Source organism: Ictidomys tridecemlineatus, chromosome 2 (assembly GCF_052094955.1).
Source record: "Ictidomys tridecemlineatus isolate mIctTri1 chromosome 2, mIctTri1.hap1, whole genome shotgun sequence".
Taxonomy (NCBI): domain Eukaryota; kingdom Metazoa; phylum Chordata; class Mammalia; order Rodentia; family Sciuridae; genus Ictidomys; species Ictidomys tridecemlineatus.
The window spans coordinates 185218897-185246274 of NC_135478.1; the positions used below are offsets into that span (position 1 = coordinate 185218897).

At 38.0% G+C, this 27378-nt stretch overlaps 1 protein-coding gene across 3 annotated transcripts in view; it reads left to right on the forward strand.

The window, feature by feature from the left end:
- The first annotated feature begins 2383 nt into the window (after positions 1-2383).
- Positions 2384-27378, forward strand: part of Tspan12 (tetraspanin 12) — a 72948-nt gene continuing 47953 nt past the window's right edge. Inside the window, exons 1-4 of one of the 3 annotated variants that reach the window (XM_005333953.4) lie at positions 2384-2524; positions 3442-3577; positions 17854-17936; positions 19050-19185. In XM_005333953.4, the coding sequence (XP_005334010.1) occupies positions 3512-3577; positions 17854-17936; positions 19050-19185 (285 nt within the window). In that variant the 5' untranslated portion in view covers positions 2384-2524; positions 3442-3511. Of the gene's footprint in view, positions 2525-2646; positions 2769-3191; positions 3217-3441; positions 3578-17853; positions 17937-19049; positions 19186-27378 lie in introns of those variants that run through there. The other 2 variants (XM_040291598.2, XM_078040315.1) reach the window with 2 other exon arrangements.

Here is a 27378-nt window from a genome sequence, read left to right on the forward strand (position 1 = left end):
GTGAAAGGAAGACATGGTCAAGTTTAAACCATCAAATCTGCCCCATATTGCAATGCCTCAAACGTGGTGATGTCTCTTCTACTGAAATGTTGATTCACAGATTCCAATGACCATTTATCAGGAATATAAGAGGAATAACTATAGCACTGTTTTTCTTCCTAACTTGCAAAGTGGGGATAATAGTCCCAATTTATCAACTCACAGATGAGGGATTTGATCTAGCTAAACACAAGGAGACTCTTTCTAGTTTTTAGGCCTCTATAAATCCCTAGTTATTATGGTTCAAACTTTGCTGAAGACTAGAATTATCTTGGGAGCTTTGAAAAATCTGTATGTGCAGGTCACACCTGCAGAGATGCTGATTTAAGTGTGTGGTGTAAACTAGAGCATTAGCTTTTTTTTTTTTTTTTCCAAAACTCTTTATGTAATTCTAATACACAGTAATTTTGAGAACCACCAAACTAGTGTACTGGTTGGAGAAACATCATAAGTGCAGTTTGGACTAGTTTGGACTAGAAAATTTTATCATTCTAGGGCAGCTGACCTTTAAAGAAAAGGCACTTGATGGTCTTCCAGAAATAGAAGAGGTTTCTATTCCGAGACTTAGTGCTTACTGGCACTCTTTTTCTCTGTTTCAATGGAAGTCACAGACTCCCCTCAGTGAGGGGATTTTTCACTCTCAGAAGAGTGGATGGCACCAACAGCATTTGGATGGTTCTTTTGTTTCAGTAGTCAAAACTCCAATGGGCATACACCTAAGTGGTAGAGGATAAAAATGGCTTTCTTTGCTCTTCTCCATGATTCCCAAAGTTGCTTTTTTACCAAGGAGGGAGTTGTCTGATGGATGACTAGACAGACATTTTCCTTTTTGTTTTGTGTGGATGCCTTATACTTCTTTGTGCTCTTTGGGCTTACACACTGCTTAGTAATTTGTTTACCAAGAATGTTCCTAACTTAACCGTGGTCTCAGTTTTAGTTCTATCCAAATAAGACCATGTCTCATTGTCACTCTGGTCATGCAGTAACTGACTCTAGACAGGTGATGATGGACAGAACTACAATATCCTTTTCTCCTGAAAGAAAACTTAAAGAGGACTCCAGTTATTAGGTTTTCCCTTAGATGTTGCTTGTATTTCAGATAATCATATTTGTTGGTACAGTTTTATTTGCCACATAATGTGTGCCAAACAATCAGAAATGAATACTGGTTATTTGTTTGTTTGTCATTTTTTAGTAATGGGGACTGAAGTCACAGACATTTTACCCCTGAGCTACATCCCAGATCTTCTTTTTTTTTTTTTTTAATTTTTATTTTGAGACAGGGTCTCACTAAGTTGCTTAGGGCTCAAAAATTTGCTAAAACTGGCCTCAAACTTGAGATTCTCCTACCTCAGCCTTCTGGGATTATAGGCAGATACCACCATGTCAGGCAGAAATGCACACTATTATGAGACTAAAACCATCAATTTTTTAAATTATGAAAAATATGATCCAGTCATTTTAACTTTAAGTGTGAAATTTCTTACTTCTAAAAGGGAAGATGTTTTGAAGGATAATCTCCTTTTGTTGTTTTGATACTTCATGAATTTCCAGTTTAAAAAAATGCAGTTTGCCAAAAACCCGTTATTATGTATACATTTCAAAATAAATTCAGTTAAAACTCCAAACAAACAAACAAACATCAACAAAAACCCTAACCAGTAGAAATATTGGAAACTGAATTATTTGCAAAAGAGTTGGAAAATGTTCTTTCTAGATGTTAGACTGGACAGAATTACTCTGATATTTATGTTTAGGTCAATGGGGGAAGAACTCCTTTTTTAAAAAATCAAGGAGTACAACAAATCAATAAGAGGGATCATAGGGCACCATGTTAATGACAAATCACAGGAGGTGGCTCCATAAAGGTTGTGAAAACTAGTTTCTCATTGCAGGAATTGGGTTGGGCCACCCCTTTGCCCCCCCTTCTCAAACACAAATATTTTCATATAATAAAAGCCTGCTTCCCTATACTTATAACCCAGCCTCCAGTCCTCCTACACCACCATTTTTAAGGTGTTTACCCCGCGGACTTTGTAGATTTTATCTCTTTCTGCACCGCTTGAGTAGAGGTGACGGGTCCCTGTGGGGGATCGCTCCGGGTGAGAGGGACAAGAAACACCCACTAGGACCCAACCCAGGCAGCCAGCGGCCGAGCATGCGCTGAGAGTTTGTGCAGCTGGCCCTGGCCGCCACTGCTGCCTTGTCCGGACTTGGCGAGGACTTGGGAGGGACAGCGGCGCTGGGAGGTGGCTTAGCAGAGACTTTCCAGCAACTGCTGCCCAGGACTCTTTTTTTTTTTTTTTTCCTTTTTCCCAGGAGGCGGCGACGGCGGCGGGGGGAGAGGAAGAGAAGGAAGCGTCTGCAGCTTGAGTCAATGCAGCCCTTCGGCTCTCCGGGAATAGCGTTCCAACCCCGATGAGTCCTCTCCGTGCGTCCCCAACTATCCCCGGGAGGGAGTGGGGCACGGAGCCCAGCGCCGACGGTGAGTGGCCGCACGTCTCTCGTCTTTCCTGCCCGCTGTCCCACCAGCCTGCTGGCGGCTGCCCTCGCGCTGTGTGCTAAACTACTTAAAGGCTGGTTTTGCAGCACCGCGCCGCCGGCGCTTCCCCCCGCGCCCTGCCGGGGGCGCGCGGACGCGGTGGCGGGGCCGGTGACCGCGCTGGCTTTGTGCTCTGCGGGCGGCTGGGAGCGCCGGATCGCGGCGGTGTCCGGGGTCGGGGGAGGGGGTATGAATGACTATCCGGCGTCTGCACAGCTGCACCGACCCTAATTCCCCGACGCCCCCTCCTCGCCCCCAGCCCCAGGCTAATCCATCTTTCTGGGATGGAAAACATCATTTCTCACGTTCTCCCAGAGAAACTCTAGTCGCCGAACGGAGTGCCAGCTCCGCGCTGCCCTTCGGGACCCCGAGAGGGAGTGCGGAGTTGGGGGCGTCCAGGATCTGTCCCTAAGGAGAAGGGCACTCGCGCCATCGGACTCGCGGGTGGCGCCTCTGACGTCTCCGGGTCTGGGCAGTATAGTTTCTAACCTTCGGGACAGTGCGGAGCTGAGCTGTCCCCAAGGAGAGGCGTGGGTTGAGGGAGGTTTTGAAGGGCGTCTTATCAGAATGCAGAGGGCCCCGCCGCGTGTCCCCAGAGAACCAGAGTTGACTGTGCACCTTCATTCATCCTAAGAGTCAGTCTTTCTCTTCCCAGCAGGTGTTATCTGACGCCAGTGTGGAACTTTGGGGAGTTTAGTTCCCACTAAGACTTAAGCAAATGATGTTTGATGAAATTGATGTCCCCGATGAGCTAGGTTTAGGGACCCTCAGGACCCTTCGGAGGGCGGGCGGAGGACGAATGGGCTGACGATGGGGAACGCAGTATAGAGAAGTCCTCTGTTGTCCTCTGCCCCCTGCAGACCGCTGCTACTTTGCCTGTGGGAGTAGAATGTGGTGAAAGGATGGGGCTTCTCCCTCCTGAGGCTCACAATGGCCAGAGAAGATTCCGTGAAGTGCTTGCGCTGCTTGCTGTACGCCCTCAATTTGCTCTTTTGGGTAAGTCAAATAGTTACATTGCTCCAACAGGTGGGGACGGCTGGACCGGGTTTTCTGCAGCCACCAGAAAATATGCCAAAGGGCATGGTTCAGCATTAATTAATTACTTGGGATCACACCCTCTATTTTTCAGAGAAGTAAAATTTGACCTTCTTAAAATGTCTTTGATCTAGCTCAAGTTCCATTTGTAATTAGAAAAAAGAAATCCAGTCTTGGAAACTAGTGTCAGTGGAATTAGACGTGAAGTTAATCTAGGGATATAAATAAATGCACGTGCTTGTACTGTTAGATAAGAAAATTATGACACACTGCTTGGGCAACTGCTTGTTTGCAGGAATTTTAGATAACTGCAAGCCATGAATTTTTTCTTTACGTCATTCTAGCCTATAAAAATTGGTTGGGGGCAAGCAGTCCTATTGTTTTTGTAGGAATTCTACCTTGGTATGCTATCAAAAAAGACTGGGTAGATTTTTCTAGGGGATTCCATAGAGTCTGAAAGGTGGTTTTCATGTAACTATTTCTAAATTGGCAAAGTTTAAGGAATTTTGTGTATGCTTTTGGAAAATCCCATAACCATGTAAGGAAATAAAATATATAAAATTTAACAGGCTCATGGAAATCTTTATGCCCAATGAGTGAAGGACTTTTTATGCTTTATAACCATTCATTAATTTTCATAAAGTGCTATTAATAATCACATTATTTATAACGTTTAGGAAAATATGAAAATTCAAGCTTAGAATGTTCCTTCAGGTCATGCTCAAGCAGGCATTTTTTTCCTTTTCATCTTGTGTGTGTGTGTGTGTGTGTGTTATATCAATGATTTATATTCAAAATTTCCTATTAGAAGTTTTAAAGCACATTTATTTATTTGGTTGGCTGGCTGGCATTGACCAGCCTTTTTAAAAAAAAATTTTTTTTTTAGAGGTTTGTTATACAAGGTCTCTAGAGAATGACATTTTTGGTTAAACTGGTCCTTATGGATTGGCATAATTTTAAGGTGACAAATTGAGTTTTCCTTTAGTGAATAATCTGAAAGGTATTTAAATAGTATGTTTTTTCTCAATGTGAATATTAAAACATATAATAGTTAATTTTACCATTGGAAATGTAAATCACTATGATTTTGTTGTAGTTTTTAATTCTAAAAAGGTACATTTTTTAAATGGATCATTAAATCACCTACTAAACTAAAAGGGTTAAAATTTTGAAGTATTTCTTCTAAAATATGTAATTATTACACCTATCTACCAGCTTCTAACTTGTCTACATTATGCTTTTTAATTATAGAGTTATCACATCCTATCACTAAATGGAACTTTAAAGATGGCCTGGCTGAACTTCCTTTCTTTGTGAGCAAGGAAATTAAGAGCAAGTTAAATGACTTGCCAAAGGTCAAATATTCTAATGATATTGATGCCAGGAACAGAAGTTGGGTTTCTTGCACCTAGAACATGTAGCCTTACTCAGTTTTGAACTTTGACATTACTGAGATGTTTTTGCTGCTATTCAATAACAAAATAAGGTTTGGGGAAATCTGTTTCTCTATCTTGTATAGAGGAGGAAAAACTCAAATCATTTGACAAAAGTATTGCTCTTCAGAAAAATGAAATTTGTTTTAAAAACATCTCTTCCTTAAGTTTCTTCAGGCATCTTGGTTGCCTCCAAAGGATGTCAAATGCTATTTCTTTATTGTTACCTTGTCCTTTAATTTCCTAACTTTGTGTGTATGCATTCTGATTTGTTAATTTGTTTGGATCACTTTTCTCTTTCTTCATTTCTTCTCTTCTCCTAGTATCTTCTCCATTCCAGCAAATGAATCCCTACATTTTAGATGAGATTAAGCATCCTCAGCATGGGGTGGCTATAGACAAATCTCTGCATTTCCATTTGTTTCATACAAAGAGAGATTGACACATACCTGTCTGCATATCCATCCTCATTCATGTACATTCATGATTTTTCTTTTTGTAAAATTATTTTTTCATTTGATTTAGTGCCATAGGAGTGGGATTCTTATGTCAAAGGTATGTAATAATAATAGCAACAAAAACAAAACAAGATAAATAGCTAACATATATAACAAACAAAATATAGCTAACATAAAAAATATTACATACTTTTATTATGTTTACAAGGAATATTTAGCATCTTATCTATTTAAAATACATGTAATAGTCCATATTTTTTGAAATTGTGTGAGGGTTAGAGCTAACATATGTAAAGCACTTAGAACAGTGGCACATAGGTGCTGTCTACATGATAGCAGTGGCACAGTTGTAATTATTACAGTATTGATGATGCTCAAGTAGATTCCAGGAATGGATTACTACTATCTTTTTGGTACTAATAATTGTATTTGTTATTATTATGATTAATATTTCTGCTACTTCTACCACTACTACAATTTCTTTGATCTAGCAACCTTCTCCTGGGAATCTATACCTTAGGAGTAAAAACATCAGTATACATTAGTATATGTACAAAACTTTTTCCCCCCTTGGCAAGAGATAGGAGTATGGGGATTGAACTCAGTGGCACTCAACCACTGAGCAACATTCTCACTGATCTACATCCTCTGCCCTTTTTTGTATTTTATTTTATTTTTTATTTTAATTTTTGCATTATAATCCTTATTACACATATAGAGCACTATTTTTTGTATCTCTGTACATACAGTATGTTCACACCAACTTATACCATTATACATGTACTCTTTTTATTTTTTTGCATTATAATAGAATCTTGCTGAGTTGCTCAGTGCCTGCCTTGTTGTTCCTGAGGCTGGCTTTGAACTCGCAAACCTCCTGCCTCAGCCTCCTGAGCTGCTGGGATTATGGGAGTGTACCACCACACCCTGTGTATTTTGCTTTCTTATCAATGTAATAATTTTTAATTTTTGACAATTTGAAAAGTTTAAAGTGTCGTTTCATTATTACTTTATTTTGTACCTCTTCCGCTACCAGTTTGCATGAGCAGCATTTTATATAAGCATAGTCTTTGTGTATATGATTTCATTTCATTTTCATTAACCATTTTATATTTATTATTTAGTTTTGATGTTTGTTTATTTCTGATTTTATGTTATCTGATGCTATGTAGTACTCAAAATAGTTAACCAAATTTTTATTCCTTTTAAAATAATTTTTCCATAGATCTGTACATGTCCTTTTATATTCCTTTTGTGTTTCTCTTTTCTTTTTTTAGCATCTGCATTTTTATTGGTTAATATTTCTTCTTCTGCCAGACACAGTGGCACATGCCTGTAATCCCAACAGCTGAGGCTGAGGCAGGAGGATCATGAGTTCAAAGCCAGCTTCAGCAACTTAGTGAGGCCCTCAAAACTTAGCAAGATCCAGTCTCAAATTTAATAAAAAGATCTGGAGATGTGGTTCAGTGGATCAGTGATTAAGTGCCCCTGTGTTCAATATCTGGTACAAAAGAAAATTAAAAAAAGAAGATTTCTTCCAGATGAGGTGGTACACACCTATAATCTCAGCAGCTCAGAAGGCTGAGGTAGGAAAATCACAAGTTCAAAGCCAGCATCAGTAAAAGTGAGGTGCTAAGCAACTCAGTGAGACTCTGTCTCTAAATAAATTACAAAATAGGGCTGGGCATGTGACTCAGCGGTCAAATTCCCCTGAGTTCAATCCCTGGTACCCACTCCTCCCCAACAAAAAACAGATTTCTTTTTCCAACTTTGAGCTTATATTATCCATTTAAAAAATCTGTTGAGATTTTTAAATGGATAATATAAATGGATAATTTAAATAAGAGAGTTAGAATTGAATGATATATACATTATAACTTTGGAAAAACTGGCATTAATTTTTCAGTGCTAAAGCAATGTTTTGAGATCTCATCGTATATTACCAAGTAGGAAGCAATTTTCATCTTTGTGCTGGGCACATTCCTGAGCATCCTTACATTATTCTCTTATTTAATTTTTATAGTAGCCCTGTAAAATAGTTTTTTTTCCCTTATTCCTTTTTTCTTTTAAGGTAAAGAAACTGGTATTCAGAGAAGTTCAGTAACTTGCTAGTAAGTGGAAGAACAGAAATTCAAAGTTCAGCTTTGTTTTCATCCAAGTGTAGTAGAAGTTACATTGCTGGGAACAGTGGCAAATTTATTTGCAGTGAAGAAGCCAAGTAAACATTCTCAGTAGGAAGGGATTAGCTGTCCACCTGCTCATTCCAAGTCCTCTGGAGCAGGACTTCTTAGTCCTCAGTGTGCATGAGAATCACCTACGCATCCTGTTAAACATGCACTTTTGGATTTAATGTGTTGCAGTCTTTCCTGAGTGTCAGCATTTTTAACAATCTTTGCTGCTGCTGGTAGGATTCACTCTCTGAGGAGCAAGGTTTTAAGTTCTCATTGAAATTACAAGTAGAAAAGCTAGTGTGGCCTCTGAACCCCACTTCTTAAACTAGTTTTCACATCCTGACTATGGCAGGGTAGGGGGAGAGAAACAGACACTCACTGTCTTCCCACTGGGTTGTAAAATTGATAAACTTGCCCTCATTACCTAGGGGGTCAAGAGCTGCAGAACATTTTAAACAGACTTATCCTTCTGTTTCTTCTATATTGGCATCCATTCACCTTTTCTATTCCACTGGGTGTTTAGAGAAGACAAGAATGAATGTTAATCAGGAAAACATGGAGAACTCTTGCAATTTTCTTTTGTTGTTCTGGGAGTTGAAAATCAAATTATAAATCTTTTAAGTATAAAAATACATCTTGATTGTTTAACTTCTTGAAGTGTGAGATGCAGATATGCTTAAGTGAGAGCAACCCATAGTGTATTCAAGATAACAAGTGCTCTGCATTTTCTTTATTGCTATGGATTCCTTGCCTTGATTTGCCATCTGCTGAATGTCTTTTCTACATTATGATGAAACATGAGCCTGGTATAATTGTACTGGGGCAACAGACAGATGCTGGGCCCTCTACTTTGTCATGAGTGTTGTGGGTTTAAATGCAAAGGGACACATGGAAATGATGCATGTAGGAAATATCCTGGGAGCTCCTTAGAGACTATGATTCACATTGTATCCATGATGTATCCTATCTTTACTTGAAATTTATCACATTTTTACTATATAAATGGCATATTAAAGAAATGACACTCTCCTCTATTTTAAAGATGACTTTATGATATGAGTGTTTTCCATTCTTAGATGATAATTATTATTTTTTGCTATTAGAAATTGGGATAAATATGATTCTCTCTGAAAATTCCTGAAATTGGGGAACACTTAATATTCATCAAATATGTGTGTTTATAATTTTATAAAAGTATGATGTCCTGCCTGTAGCATTTAATTCCTACTTCTCACCATCTTAGAAGAGCCACTGTTTTGTTAGTATCATTATTAGTGATAGTTGCAATGCAGTGAAACTACCCTGATTAAATATGAAAAAAAACTCATAAAAGAAAGCCTAAAAAAAGGTGGACAGGAATCTAGTTCATGCTGTTGGGACTTGTGAGGTAGATGAAACTACAGAAGGCTCAAGCATTCTGGTCCTTTTCCTCTGGCCATGTGTAATGAACCGTAGGATTTTGTTCCATGCAACCCCTAAAGAGTTAGATTCTTGGAAAGTGGAAATTTGCATTCAAAGGACATTTATGTATTCATATTAAAATACAGCTTTTTAAGCCAGGCACAGTGGCCCATGTTTGACATCCCAGCTGCTGACACAGGAGGATTGAGAGTTCAAAGCCAGCCTCAGTAACTTAGAGAGGCCCTAAGCAACTCAATAAGACCCTGTTGCTAAATATAATATAAAAAATGTGCTGGGGATGTGGCTTAGTGGTTAAGCTTTAGGTTAAGCATAAGTTGTACATGGGTTCAATCCTTGGTACAAAACACACACACACACACACACACAAAAAAAAAAATAACTCTGCTTTTTGAATTGATAACCCCAACTTTATACTATGACGGGCATTCAAGTTTCTTTCTTTTTTTCTTTATACTCTTTCTTAAGATTGGTGGAATACTCTCCAATAAATATTTTTCATCTTGTAAATAAACTTTAATCATGAAAAATCCCTTTAGTCTTAGTGCAAACCTGACTTTTTAAGTTTTTTTTTTTTTTTTAAATACCTTATGACTAGCTGAGTGAAGATTTGAGCCACTGCATGCTTCTTAGGAAATGCATTTCAAGGACAGGTATATGGTAGGTTCTTTGGAGTCTGCTGTGCTACTGTTGACTGGAGCAATGGGCCCCTCACTCATCTGAATCCACTCGGATGCTCCTGAGCTGGATGGAGTGGAGCTCATTGAAGTTGGCTTCACAGAAACTGTTGTGTAAAGTGAGATATCTGATCTTATTTTATCTGCAGTGCTTATAGGGTGACCAAAGACATGGAAACCTGGATGATTTTGAGAGTAGAGTGGATATCTACTCATATGCTAGAACTCCAGAGGCTTAAAGTAAGTCTCTCTCAATCACAGCAGGAAGGAGAGTCACCCTATGTACAGAGACACATGATCTGTAAGAACTACCAAGCAGAACTCCAGGGTGCTATCGATTTAGTCAGCTCTAATTAATAGGTGTTCATGCTTAAATGATACTCACAGGTAATCTCCGGACCTTATTTCAACCATCATTAGTGTTGTCTAATCTTTCACAGCATTTTTAAACAATGTTATCTGTTTGCTCTCTTTTCTTCTCCATTTCCTGCTAGAAAGGAATCTGGGAAGCAGAGCTGACACAAAGGGGAGAGCGGAGAAGGTGTGAGAGCTTGACCCACACTTGTTACTGGTGGCACTTAGGTTGTGCTGCAGCCTCCAAACAATCTGGATTTTATTATACATTTACATTTCAATAAATAACAGCTTAAATCATATTTTAAGAAGGAGAGCTCCTACTCTAATTACTTAAAAAATATATATATACATATAAAAATATAAATATATATTTTTTGATGGTGTTTGGGATTAAACCCGCGACCTTGCAAGTGCTAGGCAGCACTCTCCACCTCATTTACATCCCCAGCCCTTTTATTTTTTAGTCTGAAACAGGCTGGCCTGGAACTTGTGATTCTTCCATCTAGCTGGGTTTATAGGCATATGATACTGCACCTGGCATATTCCTGCTCCAGTATTTGCAGTTTCAAGATTGCAACTAGAGGTCCTGAAAGTTTGAATTCTTTGTCCAAGTTCTCTTTGTAGAGAGAGTGTAACTAAGATTCAGATCTCTGACATTCTGCACCTTGCTAATAGATCTGATACAAAAATAAAGTTCAGGGGGGTGACTTTAGACATCTTTCATCCTTGAAGAGAAACCATTTGTGTCACTGTTATCTTACATGAGACTATATAAGATACAAAAAGAAAACTGAAGGTTTTAAAAGGTATTTTTGACTGTGACCTGCCGTTTTATGGAAACTATAGTTATACATTTTCTGATAACCTCCAGAGAATGCAGATATACATACAGTTCTGATTTAGAAAACAACTTGATTCGTAACTTGTTTTTACAAGTGAAACCAGAGTGTCCCAAACATAAGCAAATTTAACGTTTCTAAATATTTGTTGAGAGCATTTTCTAAGCAGTTTTGCAAGGCAGAATGTGGCAAATGTTCTGCTAAGTAATACACTAAATATATTTCTACAAAGTAATACTTGTGTTATTTTCTAAACATTTTCTTGAGCTTCAAATAGTATGTTGCAGTAGTTGAGACTATGTAAGGAATTATAAGCCTGGTTACAATGCTTAGTTATAACTATAGTGTTCCAACAATTTAGTCATCAGGAATGATTTGATTTGATCAGTACACAATTGAATACCATGATGTACTCCATAATTATATATAATTATTATGTGTTAATTAAAAAGAGAAAATATCAATTTTAAAAGGGGAGAGTGCTAATTTGGTTAATGAGCAGAAAATATCATCATCGGTAAAGAATCTGGATTGCTTACATAAGTTGTGCTTCTAGATTTAGTAATATCAGGATTAGTTATTGAGGTGACTATCTTACTTATTTAGTTTCTTGCTATAGGCATGCACTATTTTGGTTGCTGTTATCAATTTCTCAACCCAAGTGAGTAAAATCACTCTATGAGCATGAAACTGTTTTCAGACATTTAATGTGGCTGGAATTAACATCTAAAGAAAAAAAAAAGCCATTGACTTTGTCCTTCACTGTAGGGTAAGGTTTTGCATTGATATTATTTATTTTGACTCATGTTCTATGTAGAGCTGTAATGTTTGGGTGTACTCCTATGGGGGGAAATAGTGGGACAGAATAGAATGTAAAGTCTGTAATTTAAAGGACTTTTGAGAGCATCTAGTCAGCCGCTAACCTGCATTGTAAATCTTTGATTGCCATTCAGCATTTCTCTGCTGGAAAACTTGCAGCTATACGAAGCTGAGCTTGTTAAAGCACCTTTTGATTTTGTTAATGATCTCTAATTATGCTTATCTAGCATCTCTTCTAATTACTTTCTGATCCAGTCACCTAATGTGTGTTAGGTTCTGCAACTGAGCGCTCTGCTAGTGACTGATGGGGAGTTGAGCCATGATCTGCCTTCTACTGGGGTGGCCATGGAAGGTAAAAACAGGAAATAACAAGTACTCTAGACTGCATGGAGAGGGAGGTCTGTGGGTGAATGAGGAGGGAGTTGGGAGATAGTCTTAACACTGGCTGATGTTTGGGCTGGTTTTGAAGAAGTAGTGGTGGCTCACCCATGAGGATAGGAAGGCTGGGCAAGATGGCATTCCAGGCACAGGGAACTGCATGAGCAAAGATGCCAACGAATTGGGAACTATGAATGATGCCTCTTGCAGTTTTGTCATTGTCCAAGCATGGAAAGGATATAGCAAGAAACAGGGTTGAAAAGATCGATTAACAGGTGTCTGAAGAATCCTTGTGTGACCTGGTCAAGAGTACAAACTTTATTCTCTAGAATGAAGCTGGGGAAAGAGGAAATAAGGGGTTGGGAAGAAGCCAGGAAAGAGAGCTAAAGGCTAAAATGCTGAATCTTTGTTCTATCAAGGTAGCTGAAGGTTGAATTCAGGTGGAATCTGTGAGCTGGAGAGTTCTACTATTAAGGTGATTGTAATTGCCTGGTAAGAGAGCATGAGGGCCTGAACTAGCTAGAAGCGGCAGGAAAGGGGGAGGAATTTACCCACTGTCTTGCAGGAACCATACAAAGGACATGAAACTAATTAGATGTCGAATGGAGGAAAAGGGAGAGGTTCAGGCTGTCTGCCAAGTTGCCAGTTTATGTGATTGAAAGGTTGATTATACCATTTACTAAGACAGAAAAAACAGTGGGAGGGACACACAAGCTTTGAGAGGAACAGAGAGGAGTTAAGTTTTAGAGATGTTGAAATTGAGAATGACCGTGGTCATCCCCCAGCCCTGTATCACGGGGCTTCCTCCCACTTCCATTTGGTAGACCTTCAAATATCTGAGGATCCTATTTTTTAACTGATTTAGGAGTAGTTGAATCTCTTAAACTGACTGAAAAGATTAAAGGAAAGCCCTTAGGTCAAAAACGACTTGTGATAATAAGAGGTAACATATATGGATCTTATTATTCTGTTTTTTTCTTCATATGAATTTTCTCTGGTAGGATTTATTTTTTATCACACTTGCTATTTGAAAAAAAAAACAAACAAACAAACAACAACAACAACAAAAAACTCTGAGGTTAAAGAAAGAAGTGCAAAGGAGCTAGACTTGAGATTCTTAACTGGAATTCAGAGTTCTTTGGCTCCTATTGTCATCCTGGTCAAGGCCACACACCTTGAAGTGGCTTCTGAGACTCTGGTCTGCCCCCTGCCTGTTTGAGCATCCCCTCCATGTGCCAGTTGCCCTTCCTTGAACATGTCAGGCTGTCTTCGCCCTGGGACCTTTGCTCTTCTTTCTGACTGGATTGCTCTTTTCAACCCCTCTCTTCCTAATTAGCTTGACAATACTCTTCAGATTTTAGCTCTCTTAGAAAAGTTCCTCTGACCCTCGGGAACAGGTCAGAAACTCCAAAAATGATTTCTTTAATCAACTTGTACTATTTCTTCCCAACACTGAGTACGGTTTGCAGTTGCATATTTATATCTCGGATGAGTTGATTAATGTGTGTCCTTTTCACTTAGTTAATTGCACCATGGAGTCCCTGTTTCTGCGCATCTATGTCTCTCTAGCACATAGCATAGCACACAGGCAATGAGCAGATGACCAATACATCTGTTTTGTTTTTTTTGTTTTTTTTGAAAGGAAGAATGACATCAAAGCCCAGATTTCAATTATCCTACCATATAAGAAACATCTTGAATTATACTCCCCAAAACAAATACACATTTTTGTTATAAGTGGAAGAACAATGGATAGCGAGGCAGTGTTAACAGATTATACACATTGAAGAATCAGATAACTTATTGACACCTGACTCAGAGCTATTTATGATGTTGAAAATTGACTACACAGCCTGTAAGAAATTCAAGGCAGTGGAAATAGACATCAGTCATTACTTTGAAGTGTGACAAAGAAAGGAGAGTTGTTTTAACTGCAAAATAATTCAAGACTATGAAATAAAACAGCACGTTAATAAGCTAGCCTGTCCCTGTGACACTTACAAGGTATTTAAAGACCCACATGTAGCCATGCAGAAGAACAACACATAATCTCAGATTTAAGGAGTTCATGGTCCTCTGCCAGTCCTTTGTGTTTTAATAGATTGTATTATTAATTAGGTATCCTAAGGCCAATGGATCAGTAGATAAATGCCAGTGAAAAGATGGTTTATTTTGCTTGCAGATCCCAAGAAAAAGAGTATATGTCTCCCTATGGGGTGTGGGGCTTAACAGGGGAAGCAATAGGTTTGGTGGCAGGCAGAGCAGAGGGAGAGATTGGAACTATGAGTGAGTTCTTTAAAATTGTGGTTTCCATGAAAAGGAATGGGTGAGGCAGGGTAAGCAGCTTTAGAACTGGCTAGTTTGATAATTGGCTCTGGGGTGATTAGGACAGGTGTGGTGGCCCTGAGTGTGAGAGCCTGATAAGGGAAATCCTTGAGGGTATGGATTCTGGAACTGTTGGTTTATATTTGAAAACTATTGTTCGAAGTATGATATGTCAAGAGCTTTGTAATGTTGTGAACAACCAATTAAAAAAAAAAAAAAAAAAAAGAAAAGTGCACTTGAGAGGAAGACTCTCCCAAGGAGAGGGTAGATTAAGGGAGGAAGAAGGTCAAGGCAAGGTGACTCACATATTATCATCTTTTCTGGAACAGGGTCTGTCAAGTATCTGCATGCAGAACAAATGTTAAAGCATCAAGTTTGCAGAAGCTAGAAAGGGTGGCTAATACACTGTGGCTGACCCACTTGGTAGATTTTATTAAGTTTGCAATTTGTTCTTCATTCCCCAAAGAACTGAAAATTAATAATAACTGACATCATTCTCCTTGAACTGTGGTCCCAGGGTTCCTAAACCTGACTTAGACAATCAACTCCTTTGGAAGTCTTATAAAGCCTGTAGATCATTTTCTGAATAATTGTATTTTAATATGCATGTAAACTGTATTGGGGTACAGAGTAAATTAGTTATGATGAAATACATTTCTATATACAGGTTAAGAACCATTGAGCCCCCATTCACCAGAGAATGCAGTTTGGATATTTAGATCCATCCTGACTGCTACAGAATACTCACAGCCTTCCTTTTAAAAAAAGGAATCCTTCACTCTCTCTAGGCTGGTCTCCTCACTCTTTGTGAAGTATGGAATGCTGATTTCTAAACTTGGAAGATAGTTAGGGACTTAGCCCGGTACTCCAAAGCCCAAGGGCTTGGATTTGGTACTCAAGGTCTGCTATTCAGATATGCTACTCAAGGTCTGTGAGAACTTCAACAGGTCACTTATCTGGGCTTCATGGCACTTTTTACAGTTTTTAATTATTTCATGTAAATGTTTATTATCTGTGTCCTCTACAGTGCTTCAAAATGGCCAGGATCTTGTTTCTTTTATTCATTGTGAATCTCTGATCTAGACCCGTGTAAGGGAGATAGGAGGTGTTGAGTAAATAGTTGTAAATAAATGGTGTAAGAGTGAATTCATTAGCTGGTTTCCAAAGCAGATAGCCATTCTTCACTGTTCAAGAGGCCACAGGCACTTCTTCGAACCTTTATCTGGAAAACATGTTTCATGGCCATCCTTTGCATCAGCACAGAATCATTTGTACTTTAGATATTCATTATATCAGTGTTTAAAGCTAAATCTGTGACAGAACCATAACTGTTATTCATTAAGATGCTAGAAATTGCTCCAAGTCAGGAAATTAAATTTTACTATACTTCACTTAAGATGGTAAGTGCAAAGCACATTTTAGAAAGATTTCCACCCAAATAGGAAAACCCTTTAGAATTTAGCAGTTAACATGCAGTTTTTAGAAGTTTTCCAGGAAGACTCATTCTCAACATATTTTAGATAGGATTTTTTTAAAGTTTTGAGTTATGGGGGGCTGGCGTAGAAGCTCGGTAGTAAAGCACTTACTTGCCTAGCATGAGTGAGGCACTGGGTTCAATCCTGAGCAACACACACACACACACACACACACACACACACAAATAGTAATAATAAAATAAAGATATTGTGTTCATCTATAACTAAAATAATATTAAAAAAAGTTTTGAGTTATGGAAAATTTAAAACATGCTAAAGTAGGAAGCATAGTTTAATTAATCCCAAGTTACCCATTACCCACTGTCTATAATTATCAAGATACCCTCTTCTACTTTTTGCCTAACCTTTACATATCATGATACCATATCCCAGTCATCATGATATTTCAGTTATAATTATTTCAGAATATTTGTCTAGGTCATAAGGACACTTTGAAAATAAACATAAACCTCACCCATTTTTATGCCTAAAATAATGAAAATAATTTTTAATATTTTCAGACAACCAATCAGTGTTAAAATTTCCCCAGTTGTCACATAAATGTTTCTTTGCAGTTGATTTGTTTGAATTAGGATACAAACCAAGTAAAAATATTATACTGGGTAATATCTTCAATCTCTTTTAATCTATAATAGTTTTTCCTCCCTTCATTTTTTCATTTGCCAGTTTTGTAAGTCAAAGAAACCATATCATTCCTCTCACGTTCTGATTTTACTGATTACATCCCGATGGTGACATTTAGCAAGTTTAAATTTATCCTCTGTACTTCCTATACACCAGTAATTAGAATTGGAGGTCTAGATTCTAGTTTGACTGACTTTTTGGTAAAAATATTTAGGAGCTATTTCTGATCACATCACATTGGGATATACAATGTGACTGGTGAGTTTTTTTTTGTGACTAAGATTGATCAATGGGTCTGGTCTGATCTCTCCATTCTAAAAGTCCCCATGAACTTTACACATGAAAACCATTCAGTGGTTCTCAGCCCTGCACATGGGAACATCTGTGGAGCTCTGACACATTTCGGATGCACAATTTCCTCTTCAGAATTGGTCCAGGGTGACTGGACCCAGTAATTTATTCAGACTTTAGTGATTCTAATGTACAGACAGGATTGAAAATTCCTGACCTGATAAATTTGGTAGCCATGGAGGAACTTTCCCTAACTGGAGTGCTATAGTGTAATTTCTGCATATAGTAGCAGAAAGTTTTCTATTAAAACTTTCAGTCTTTGGTTTCCCCTTTAGTTGTTTACAGGAAATGTAGGATATAAATATAAATAGTGGAGTCTTATAATGAGTCAAGTATCCAATGTCCTATATAGGTGAATAATGAATTTTCTTAAATATTTTGAGTTTATAGATTTTTAGAACATTTGTTATGCTTCAACCATTGCATTTATTATTGGTAGTGCTACTATTTTAATGCTTACATTTTGTCTGAGTTGTAGCCAAGAGAAGCGCATTTAAATTACATCCGTGACTTTTTTTTTAAATTCTATTTAATTGCCCAGTAGTCACATTTAATTGTTTCTTTGCTTTTAAGTATGTGAGTGTGTTTTAGGCTCATCTTATGTCTGATAATTTAGTTCCGTGATCCCAGCTGAGGTAATTTCTCTCCTGAACCTGAAGTCAGCCATTTAATTCTTGAGTTTTCTGTATCCTATTTGGTGGTATTCTATTTAGTGGTTATGGTATGATTTACTAAACAAAATGGCGTATATTTATAGTAACTGTAAATAGGTAACAAATAGTAATTAGAATATAAAGATTATGTAACAACAATTCTTAATTTTTCAGTTATTAATCCTAGAGTGAGTTTTGCATAAATCCTGGTAACCATTTCACATTTCTTCTCTTTAGTTAATGTCCATCAGTGTGTTGGCAGTTTCTGCTTGGATGAGGGACTACCTGAATAACGTTCTCACTTTAACTGCAGAAACAAGGTAGGCTTTGTGATTACCTATTGAATTCTTCCATCAGGTTTCCTCTGATACTCATGTTTAGATACCTGAGAGGTGTGGGGCTCCTCCAGGACCTTGTAGTCCTGCCCATGGCACCTGCCCATGGCACCTTGTTGCAAAGGCTGTACTTTTAGCATTCTCCCTTAGGTGTGTTGCTGGTCCCCAAGGGGATCCAGTGGCTTATGTTTGTGTGGGCCTTTCTGAGAATGGTAATCCCAGTCACCTGTCCTCCTGACGGTGTGCCAGCCATGTTATGTTTGTGTATTAAGGGAAGCTTGGCTACTGTTCCCCAAGGAAACCATTGCCAACTTCATACCTTCATATTCCTGAGCTAATAAAAACTGAACCTCGCAGTGATGTTTTTTTTTTCTCAAGTTTCAAGGGTTGATCTACTAATATCACAAGGGACAAATTACTTTTCCTCATGTCAGAATGGAAATTGTAGTATATAACCCTTAGAACTGTGGTAAGGATTAAATTAGATACCTTTCTCTAAAGTTCTAAACACAACAAAGCTTGTACACACTTAATAATGGTTAAGTTTTGTTATTGTTATTATCATCATTAGTTCCAAGTAATGCAATTTTGTACTATTCTAGAAAAAAATCATCTCTTTTCTTCTGTGAATACAAATCAATTCCCTCTGCATGGCATTCTTTCCCACTTTAGAGGAGGGGAAAGTCCTTCTCACAGTTGTCAGGGAGGAGAGACGTCATGCACAAGGAGTGAAAGATCAGAGGAGCGAAGGTGATCCTCCCCACTAGCTGGGAAATTGCCAAGGATCCCATGCAGTTTGCGGAGGCTAAGGCTTCAGAACTTATATTATATTTTATAATATTGTGTTTTATTATATTTTAAATGAGTTGGGTAAGAATTCTTCCATTTGCACAACAAGAAAACAAAACAAAAACAATGAAAAAGGAAGCAAGCAAATAAACACAAAAATAGCATCAAGGTTTTGAAAGAGGCAATATCACCATTAGCTTTAAGGGTGATGTTTCAAAGAATCATGGTTCACAGTTGCATCTGGCACAATGTCTTGGGTGTGTTTTGAGTCCGTTTTACTTATAATGTGCTATGGTTTTCTTCTTTCAGGGTGGAGGAGGCAGTCATCTTGACTTACTTTCCTGTGGTTCATCCGGTCATGATTGCTGTGTGCTGTTTCCTTATCATTGTGGGGATGTTGGGATATTGTGGAACAGTGAAGAGAAATCTGTTGCTTCTTGCATGGGTACAGTGTCTATATCTTTTTTTTAAAAAAATTATAGTTAAAAGGACTAACTGGTAATATATTACTTTTTATCAGTCCACAAGATTATGAGCTTGGGGAATTGCAATAGCAGGAACTAATCTGCTGTAATTGATCATCCTGTGAGGATAGAATCCTTCTTTCTACAAGAGATGATTTCAAGTACTTGCTGTACTGAAACAATGAGTAGGGAAATATGTACATTTCTTAATGATTTCACAATGTTGTGAGACCTTGTCTCAGAATAAAAATATAAAAAGAACTGGGGATGTATCTCAATGGCTATCCTATACATTTTAATTTGACAGCATAGTTTTTTTTTTTTTTTTTTTTTTTTTTTTTTTTTTTTTTTTTTTTTTTTAGTGTCATAGACAGGATCACCACTCAGAAAGGCCCTGCTAAATGAGACCTGAGAGTCATAATGGAACTCTGTTTCCTACTCTTCTTTTTTTTGAAAAACCCACCCTGTTAACTCATGTGAAAATCCAAATGTTGAAATAGCAGGTACAGATTTTAATGTTGGTGCTGCCTTTACATAGTTTAGTGGACATAAGTGAGCCTCGGTTTCTCTAATCTTAGTTATTGTTAATTTTTTTTAAACTCTCAAAGAGTTGGACAAGATTATATTTATTTTATCATCAAATTCCATGGCTAATCTTTTAAATCAAAACTTTGCAAAAATTAAAAATTAGAGTTGATTTAGTTGGTCACTGTGGTACACACCTGTAGTTCAGTGATTTGGGAAGCTGAGGCAGGAGGATTGCAGGTTGGAGGCCAGCCTCATCAATGTTGTGAGACCTTGTCTCAGAATAAAAATATAAAAAGAACTGGGGATGTATCTCAATGGTAAAGCCCCCCCTGGGTTCAATTCCTAGTACAAATAATAATAATAATAATTAGAGTCAACTAAAAAGTCTACACATAGATTTTTAGAAGAACGTTGAAATATAATATATTGGACACCTAGTGGCGCAGGTAACAGGACTGCTAACATGTAATTGCCAATATGTAAAACTCCTGAATAATTAACTCATTAGCTATATTCCTTTCTTTGTGAAAGGCCTCAACCCTGGCTAGGCATTAATTTCATTTTAGGAACCTAAAAAATTTGAGGGTATGCTGGTAAACTGCATCTCTGGACAGATAAAAGCCCTGATGTATGAGGATTTCCATAGGGCAAATCCTCCCAGCATGGTTGATTTAGGTTACCAACATGATGTCCCTGAATGTGGAGTTGCGGGGAGAAGAGCACAAATTGGCTCTTGGTAGCCAGCATGCACACACCCAAGCATCACAAGCTCTCCTCCCACACAATTAAAACAGAAACTTAGTGGGAAGCGGAATAAAACTTCAAATTTACAAGAATAACCTGTATTGATGTATTCATGGGCATCTTGGAGGATAACTCTTGAGGTGTAACACTGGAAAACAGAGGACTTTAGAAAATAAGCCACATTCAGGAAAGCAGAAACACGTCCCTGCCTAACTTCTCTCACGTGGGTGTATAGTGAAAAGGAAAATGGTGGAAAAGTCTGGAATCATATCATGTTAAGATATTTGGCCAATAATTTAAAAATAAAAGACAGGACTTTATATTAATCTTCTGTAATTTGAAGGATGTAAATATATTTCAAACTTTAAAAGGATTCGTGCTTCTTTTTTAAAACCAGTATTCAAGCGCTTCTTCTATCCAGTCTCTCAGAACAATGGCTCTGGTCCTTGCTCTTCCCAGCTGTTACTCTGGTTGGTCTCTAGGTAGTGGGATGAGGTCAGGTGGGGTCAGGTGTTTCAAGGAACCACAAGGGCTTTTGGAAACACCCTTTGATAACCATTCATTCATTCCATTTACTTGGTAGCCAATCAAGTGGACAAATTACAAAGTAATCAGGCCTGCCACTGAAGATAGGACAAATCCTGGACCAGTGAATGAGAGTTTTATGATGTGTAAGTGACAAGGAGGACCAAGATCCTAAGGGCCATGAACTTGTGCATTTGTTCATTCCCTGATCACTTACTGAACACATTTACTACCAGTTTTTGCCATCAGACCCGCCAGTGGATAGACAATTTCACTACTCTGTGATAAGATCTCTAACGTGCTGAGACCAGAGAGGAAGAGTTACAGTCTCAGCTGGAATGGCTGAGTGCTGGCTCTGGGAAGATGATGAGCATAGATTGATGCTTACTTTTCCCCATCCCCTGCTTTGCGGGGTGGATGTTCTCTTTTTTTATGAAACAACTTTTTGTGTTTTGCTGCTTCTGTGTCCATGGGTGCCACATCTAGATTCCTTCTCTGTCTTTGTCAGTTCATTCTCCATGTGCTGTCTCTGTACTCATTTAGGCAGAGTAAAGTCTAGGTCCAGCACAGTGTCTCCCTTGTTAAAGAAAGAACTGTGGTCTCACCTCCCAGTTGTTCATTACAACCAATCTGTATCTAGTTTGTTTCTGAGGCAGTTTCTTCTCTACCTTCCTCTTCATAGTCCCCTCCTCTACAAAGTGGCCATGTCCTTTAGGTTCTGATTCCATAATCTTGGGAACTTGTCTTCTCTTTTCTGTTGACGTATACAGTGTTCCAGTTCAGGCTCTTAGGACTTCTCACTCACATGGTGCAGAGCTCCCTAACTAATCTTTCTGCCTCTGTCGCCTTTTGTTCTACCCCAAACCAATGTTGCCAAGGTTACTCTAATATAACCACAATCACGGATTTCCTGTCCCAAGACTTTGATAGTCTTTCTAATGCAATATTTATAGGTATCTCAGACTTACACCAAGCCCTTTAATCAAGCCTTCGTGAGCTGTTTTTCAGCTTTCTTTCCTAATTCCCTATTTTCTGGTCTCTCTATTCTTGTTTAAATATCACCAGTCCATTAAGATTTATGTGAAATACTATCTCCCAAAACAACAACAATGATGACCATGATAATTAAAGTCGGTAACATTTCTATGGAGTTTACCATGCCAGACACTGTGGAGTTTTACATGATTTTTTTCACATAAAGATTTTGACATGAATTAATCACTTTTATCTCTCTACACTTCTAATAAGACAGGTACTATTATTTTCAGATAACATGAAGGTGAGGAAATGAGGCACAGAGAGGTTAAGTGATTGACTTGAGTTTGCTTGGCTTAGTAAATGGAGGATCTACTATTCAGACTGTGGCAGCCCAGTTCCAACAACACATCTGTAATAATTTTGTTATTTTACTGTACACTCCTTACTAATGTGTCTTGCAGTGTACAAAACATTTCTATATTATTGTTCATTTTAAACCTGGAAATAATCATCTGAGATAAATAAATATTAAATGAAGCTCCGAGTTAAGTAATATGTCCAAGGTCACTGGGCAGTGGGGGTGGAGTGGGGTTCAGATCTGATTGCCAAGTCCAATTGGCAATTGATTGGGCCTTTGCTAATGTCTCCAATAGGCTCTTCTCCACTTTTGAAGTTCTGTGTATTACTTTTACTATATATTTTCTTTGTTGAGAATTGGTCTAAACTACCAGACTACAAACAACGTGGTAATGTGAGCCATTCTCCTTCCCCATTGCTTTAACAAATATCTAGTAAATTCAATAATGGGCAGGAAATTAGGATAGTGAGAGTGGGGGTGACCAGCATATCAGACTGAGGATGGGGCCTGGAAGACAGGAATGAGAAAGCTTGTAAAGGAGGAGCCTGGCTGTTACAAAGGTTAGATTACAGGAAATGGCTTGTTAAAGGAAGATGTGAATAAAGAATGGGACATAATGTTAAGACTTGGGTAAATATTTGCAAGGCAATTCTCAAGGTTGTGTGTGTGTGTGTGTGTGTGTGTGTGTGTTTGTGTGCACACACACCCTTTATCCTTCATCCTATTGTTTTTTAAAAAATTTAGAAAGTTCCTGACTTTTATTTCGGATATAGATATTTAAACATAGAGAATGCATTCATCTAATCTCTCCATTTCTCTGTGTTTAGACTTCTTTCACATTTAAGGCCAATAAATCAGATTTGTCTGAGTGAGTTACTTTTTTTATTTTAAATATATTTTTAGTTGTCAATGGACCTTTATTTTATTTTTATTTTTAGTTGTAGATGGACACAATACCTTTATTTTATTTATTTTTATGTGATGTTGATAATTGAACCCAGTGCCTTACACATGAGGGGCAAGTGGTCTACCACTGAGCCACAACCTCAGTCCAAGAGTTACTTTTTTTTTTTTTTAAAGAAAATTGGTATCTCTGAGATTGCCATACCTATTGAATGATTAAGAACCTGGCATGGAGGTGTACTACTGTTCAGGCAAAAGTAAAAATGCTATTATTCATCCACCTGGTCCAAAGAAGTGAGGGATCGTCCTTCACCACAGATCTTTATAACCAACCTGTTTCCACCACCCCTTCTCCATATAGCAGCAATGAAAAGGTGAGAGGGCACCTATTAGAAAACCTTGAATTTAACCCTTTTGTTGAATTATATATATTTTAGATGAAAGTTGTTCAAACACAGTAATTTAAGGTTTTCAAATAAAATAAAGGATATCTAATTAAATTATATTTCAGATAAAATATGAATAGTGTTTTAGTCAGCTTTTTCCCTGCAATGATTAAAAGATCTGACCAAAACAATTTTAGATGAGGAAAACTTTATTTGAGGGCTTTTGGTTTCAGAGGTCTTAGTCCATAGAAAGTTGGCTCCATTCCTCGGGGCTCGAGGTGAGGCTGAACATCATGGCAGAAGAGTGGCAGAAGGAAGCAGCTCACATCACAGTGATCAGGAAACAGAGAGAGACTCCACTCTCCAAACCCAAATATATACCCAAAGCCATGTCCCTAATTCCTACCTCCTCGAGCCACACCCTACCACTTCAGTTACCACATAATCTCTATTAGGGGATTAAATCACTCATTGGGTTAAGATTCTTACAACCCAATCATTTCTCCTCCAAACCTTCTTACATTGTCTCATAGGTGAGCTTTTGGGGGACACTTCAGATCCAAGCCATAACAGTATGAGTGTGCTCCACGCAAGACTTAGAATAAACATGCATTGAAACATTATTTGTTGTTTATCTAAAATTAAAATTTAAATGGGCATCCTGTATTTTGTTGCATTTAGCTACCCTACTGTAGCTAGATTTGTTGTTCATCGTAAGAAACTGTCATAGAATAGAAACATTTATGTATTTATATGAGGAATAATTAAAGTCTAATTATAATGGGAAAATAAGAGGCCAGAAATAATTAGGAAAAGAAACTTGACTATTCTGTGACTTTCAAAGTAATTTCAGGAGGAGAATTTTTTTCTCCCTTTAAAAGATAAATTGAAGCTAACTGGAAATTGGTTTTAAGCCTTCAAAGGATGCTTCCCAGGCTTCAGCTGCAGACTAAATGAAATTCATTTGTTATTGCAGTTCTACCTTGCTATTAACGCAGGCATTAGAAAAGCGGTGGTAGCTCAGGGGAAATGTAAGCAGATTGAACAGACAAGTCTACAATGTCGGCATCAGCTGAATGTCACTGTCAGGAGTTCATCATTTGTCAGAATGCAGTGCTAATATACACTCACCTGCAGCAAAACAGTCAAGCTCTGCTCAGAAATGATGTTGGATGTACCTTGCATGTTTAAAACCTGTGGATTGTGTTTTAAGGGGGACAATTTTTTTTCAGTTTTATTATTCCAGAGAATTTGCATATAGTTATTGATTGTGCAGAAGCATTTTTAAAGCTTTCTTAAAAATATGGAGTGATTGAAACAGATCTGAATGATTTCCTTCATGGAAATCAAGTAAATTTTTAATGCCATGGAAAAAATTTCCCCTCCACAGTTGTTGTGTTGTTTAAAATCCTAAGGTAAAACCAGGGTATTCTTAAATAGTAATTAACTTTCTACAGACTCTTTGTTTAAGGATGTCTTTCATGTGGTTATAAGTGTTACAATTATGTAATTGGTGATAGGTTGCTAAATTAAAATTAAAGTGTTAAGTTGAATATCTTCATTATTTTGTTCATGTTGTTGGCTGAAAGCCTAACAACTTTATTTCTAAATCAAGGTCCCTTATGTCATTCACCATATGTTCAGCATCTATCTATTGTTTTACCTTTGTTTTCTCAGAAAATACTTAAAGCAACTAGATATGGTTAGACCTATTTTACAAAGGAGGAAAAGTAGCCCGCCCAAAGACTCACAAGGTGTCCCCCTTAGCTGCTGTCATTAGCATTCAAATGCAATCTATGCTCCAAGCCCATTCATGTTTCACTACATTCCACTGTTATAATACGTTTAATTAATTACTGGCATTATTTTCACAGACTTAACTATGCTTCAGTTATTACTCTGAAGCGTTCGGTAGTCATTTAATTTTCAAAATTGTAATCTTTTAGTGTCGTTACTATAAAAGGAACTCCGAAAATTTTACCATTTTAGTGATCATTCTCTCCAATCCTGCCCAAGAATCAAGCAGGTTCTCTTTGCCTTTCACCTTTCCTCTGTTCCCATTCTCCATTCCATTCCTTTTCCCTCCCTAGACATGTATTGTGTACCTAGCCCTGTAACAGGCATGTGAAAGATAAGAAAGGGGAGAAAAGAAAGAAAATTAAAAAGTGAAATGTATTATATTTACAAATAAGTGTCCTTGGTATCCTAGAGTCAGGGACGATGGAGACTTTCAGAAGTTTTCACAGGAGCATCTTTATCTGAGCTGGATATTGAAAATGTATTGGGTAGAGAGAGGAGGGAAGGGGATTTACAGCAATGTGGGGAATGTATGCAAAAATGGATGAGTAAAGGACTGTTATGGTTTGGATGTGTGGTGTCCCCACCAAAGCTCATGATGAAATTATGTCAGAGGTTTCTAGGTAGAGTGATTAGTTTATGAGAGCCTTGACCCAAAGTGAATTAATCCCCAATGGGATGAACTGAGTAGAAACTGAAGGTGGGTAGGTGTGGCTGGAGGAGGTGGGTCAGTGGGGTATATATTTTGTATCTGTTGAGTGGAGTCTTTCTCTCTGCTTCCTGATCACCATGTGAGCCACTTTCCTCTGCCACACTCTTCCACCATGATGTTCAGCCTCACCTCAAGCCCTGAATTGAGACCTCTGAAACCATGAGTCCCCAAATAAACTTTTCTCCCACTAATTGTTCTGGTCAGATCTTTTAGTCACAGCAGCAAAAAAGCTGACTAAAACAAAGGGCTTGGCAAATTTTGGCAAAACTTAGAGATTCAGTCTGGTTGTGGTATCGGTGCACAGTGAGAACAGTGTAAAGAAAGTTCGGCCTTTGGAGGAGATTCTAATGGTACTTTGCTCTATAGAAAGCCAATGGGTATTTCTACAGTGGGATTGAAATATTTCACATTTGGGACTGGAGGCAATAGAAAACCCTGTTCATAGTTGAACTGTGGCTTTTGTACACACCAGAGCCCATGACAGAGTTCTGTGATCACTTCTGATTCTTAAGTGATGCTGATGTGACTGCCTCTAAATATGTCCCCAAAAAGCATGGAAATAGATATCTTTAAAAGAAAATGCTGTGTCAGAGACTGGGGCCAGGATAGCTGCATGTCTTTTTGACAGGATTTTGGATGCTCATTGGACCTTTGGCTTACTTCTGGGTTTGAGACTTGAATGATACTAGTTTTGGTATTTCTGACCTTTGCACTATTTATGTGTATTCTGTCATGGGAAGCATTTGAAGCCTTCTGATGTACTGTTTTTTCGTAGACACATTTGAAATACTTTTAGTTAAATATAAGACAAATAAGTGTATATCCATTGATTGAGAGACTGTTCTTAGACTGTGAGAAGTTCAAAGCCACAAAGCCAGGCTTCCCTCTAGCAGCATGTACTGTTGAAGTGACAGTTCACCTGTGCAGGCTGGTCACTAGCTCAGCAAGCTCAAGTGCTTCTCAAGGTGAATGTAGCAACTGTGCAGTGTTTTTGCTTTCTCATCTGCTTCCACATTGTCTCTTTGGCAGACATAAAACAGTAGACATTCATTTAAAAATCATGTAGCTGTCTAGATGACTCAGGATGCACTGTGCTAAATGTAAAGAGAATTAGAACAAGAGGGCAAATCACAAATATAAAAGAGAATCTTGTCTTTTAAGGCAGTAAGGAAAGCAACTTCCAGATAAACTGTTTAGGAAAATTATGCTTAATATTTACTTTTATGTGTGATGTTTATGAAGC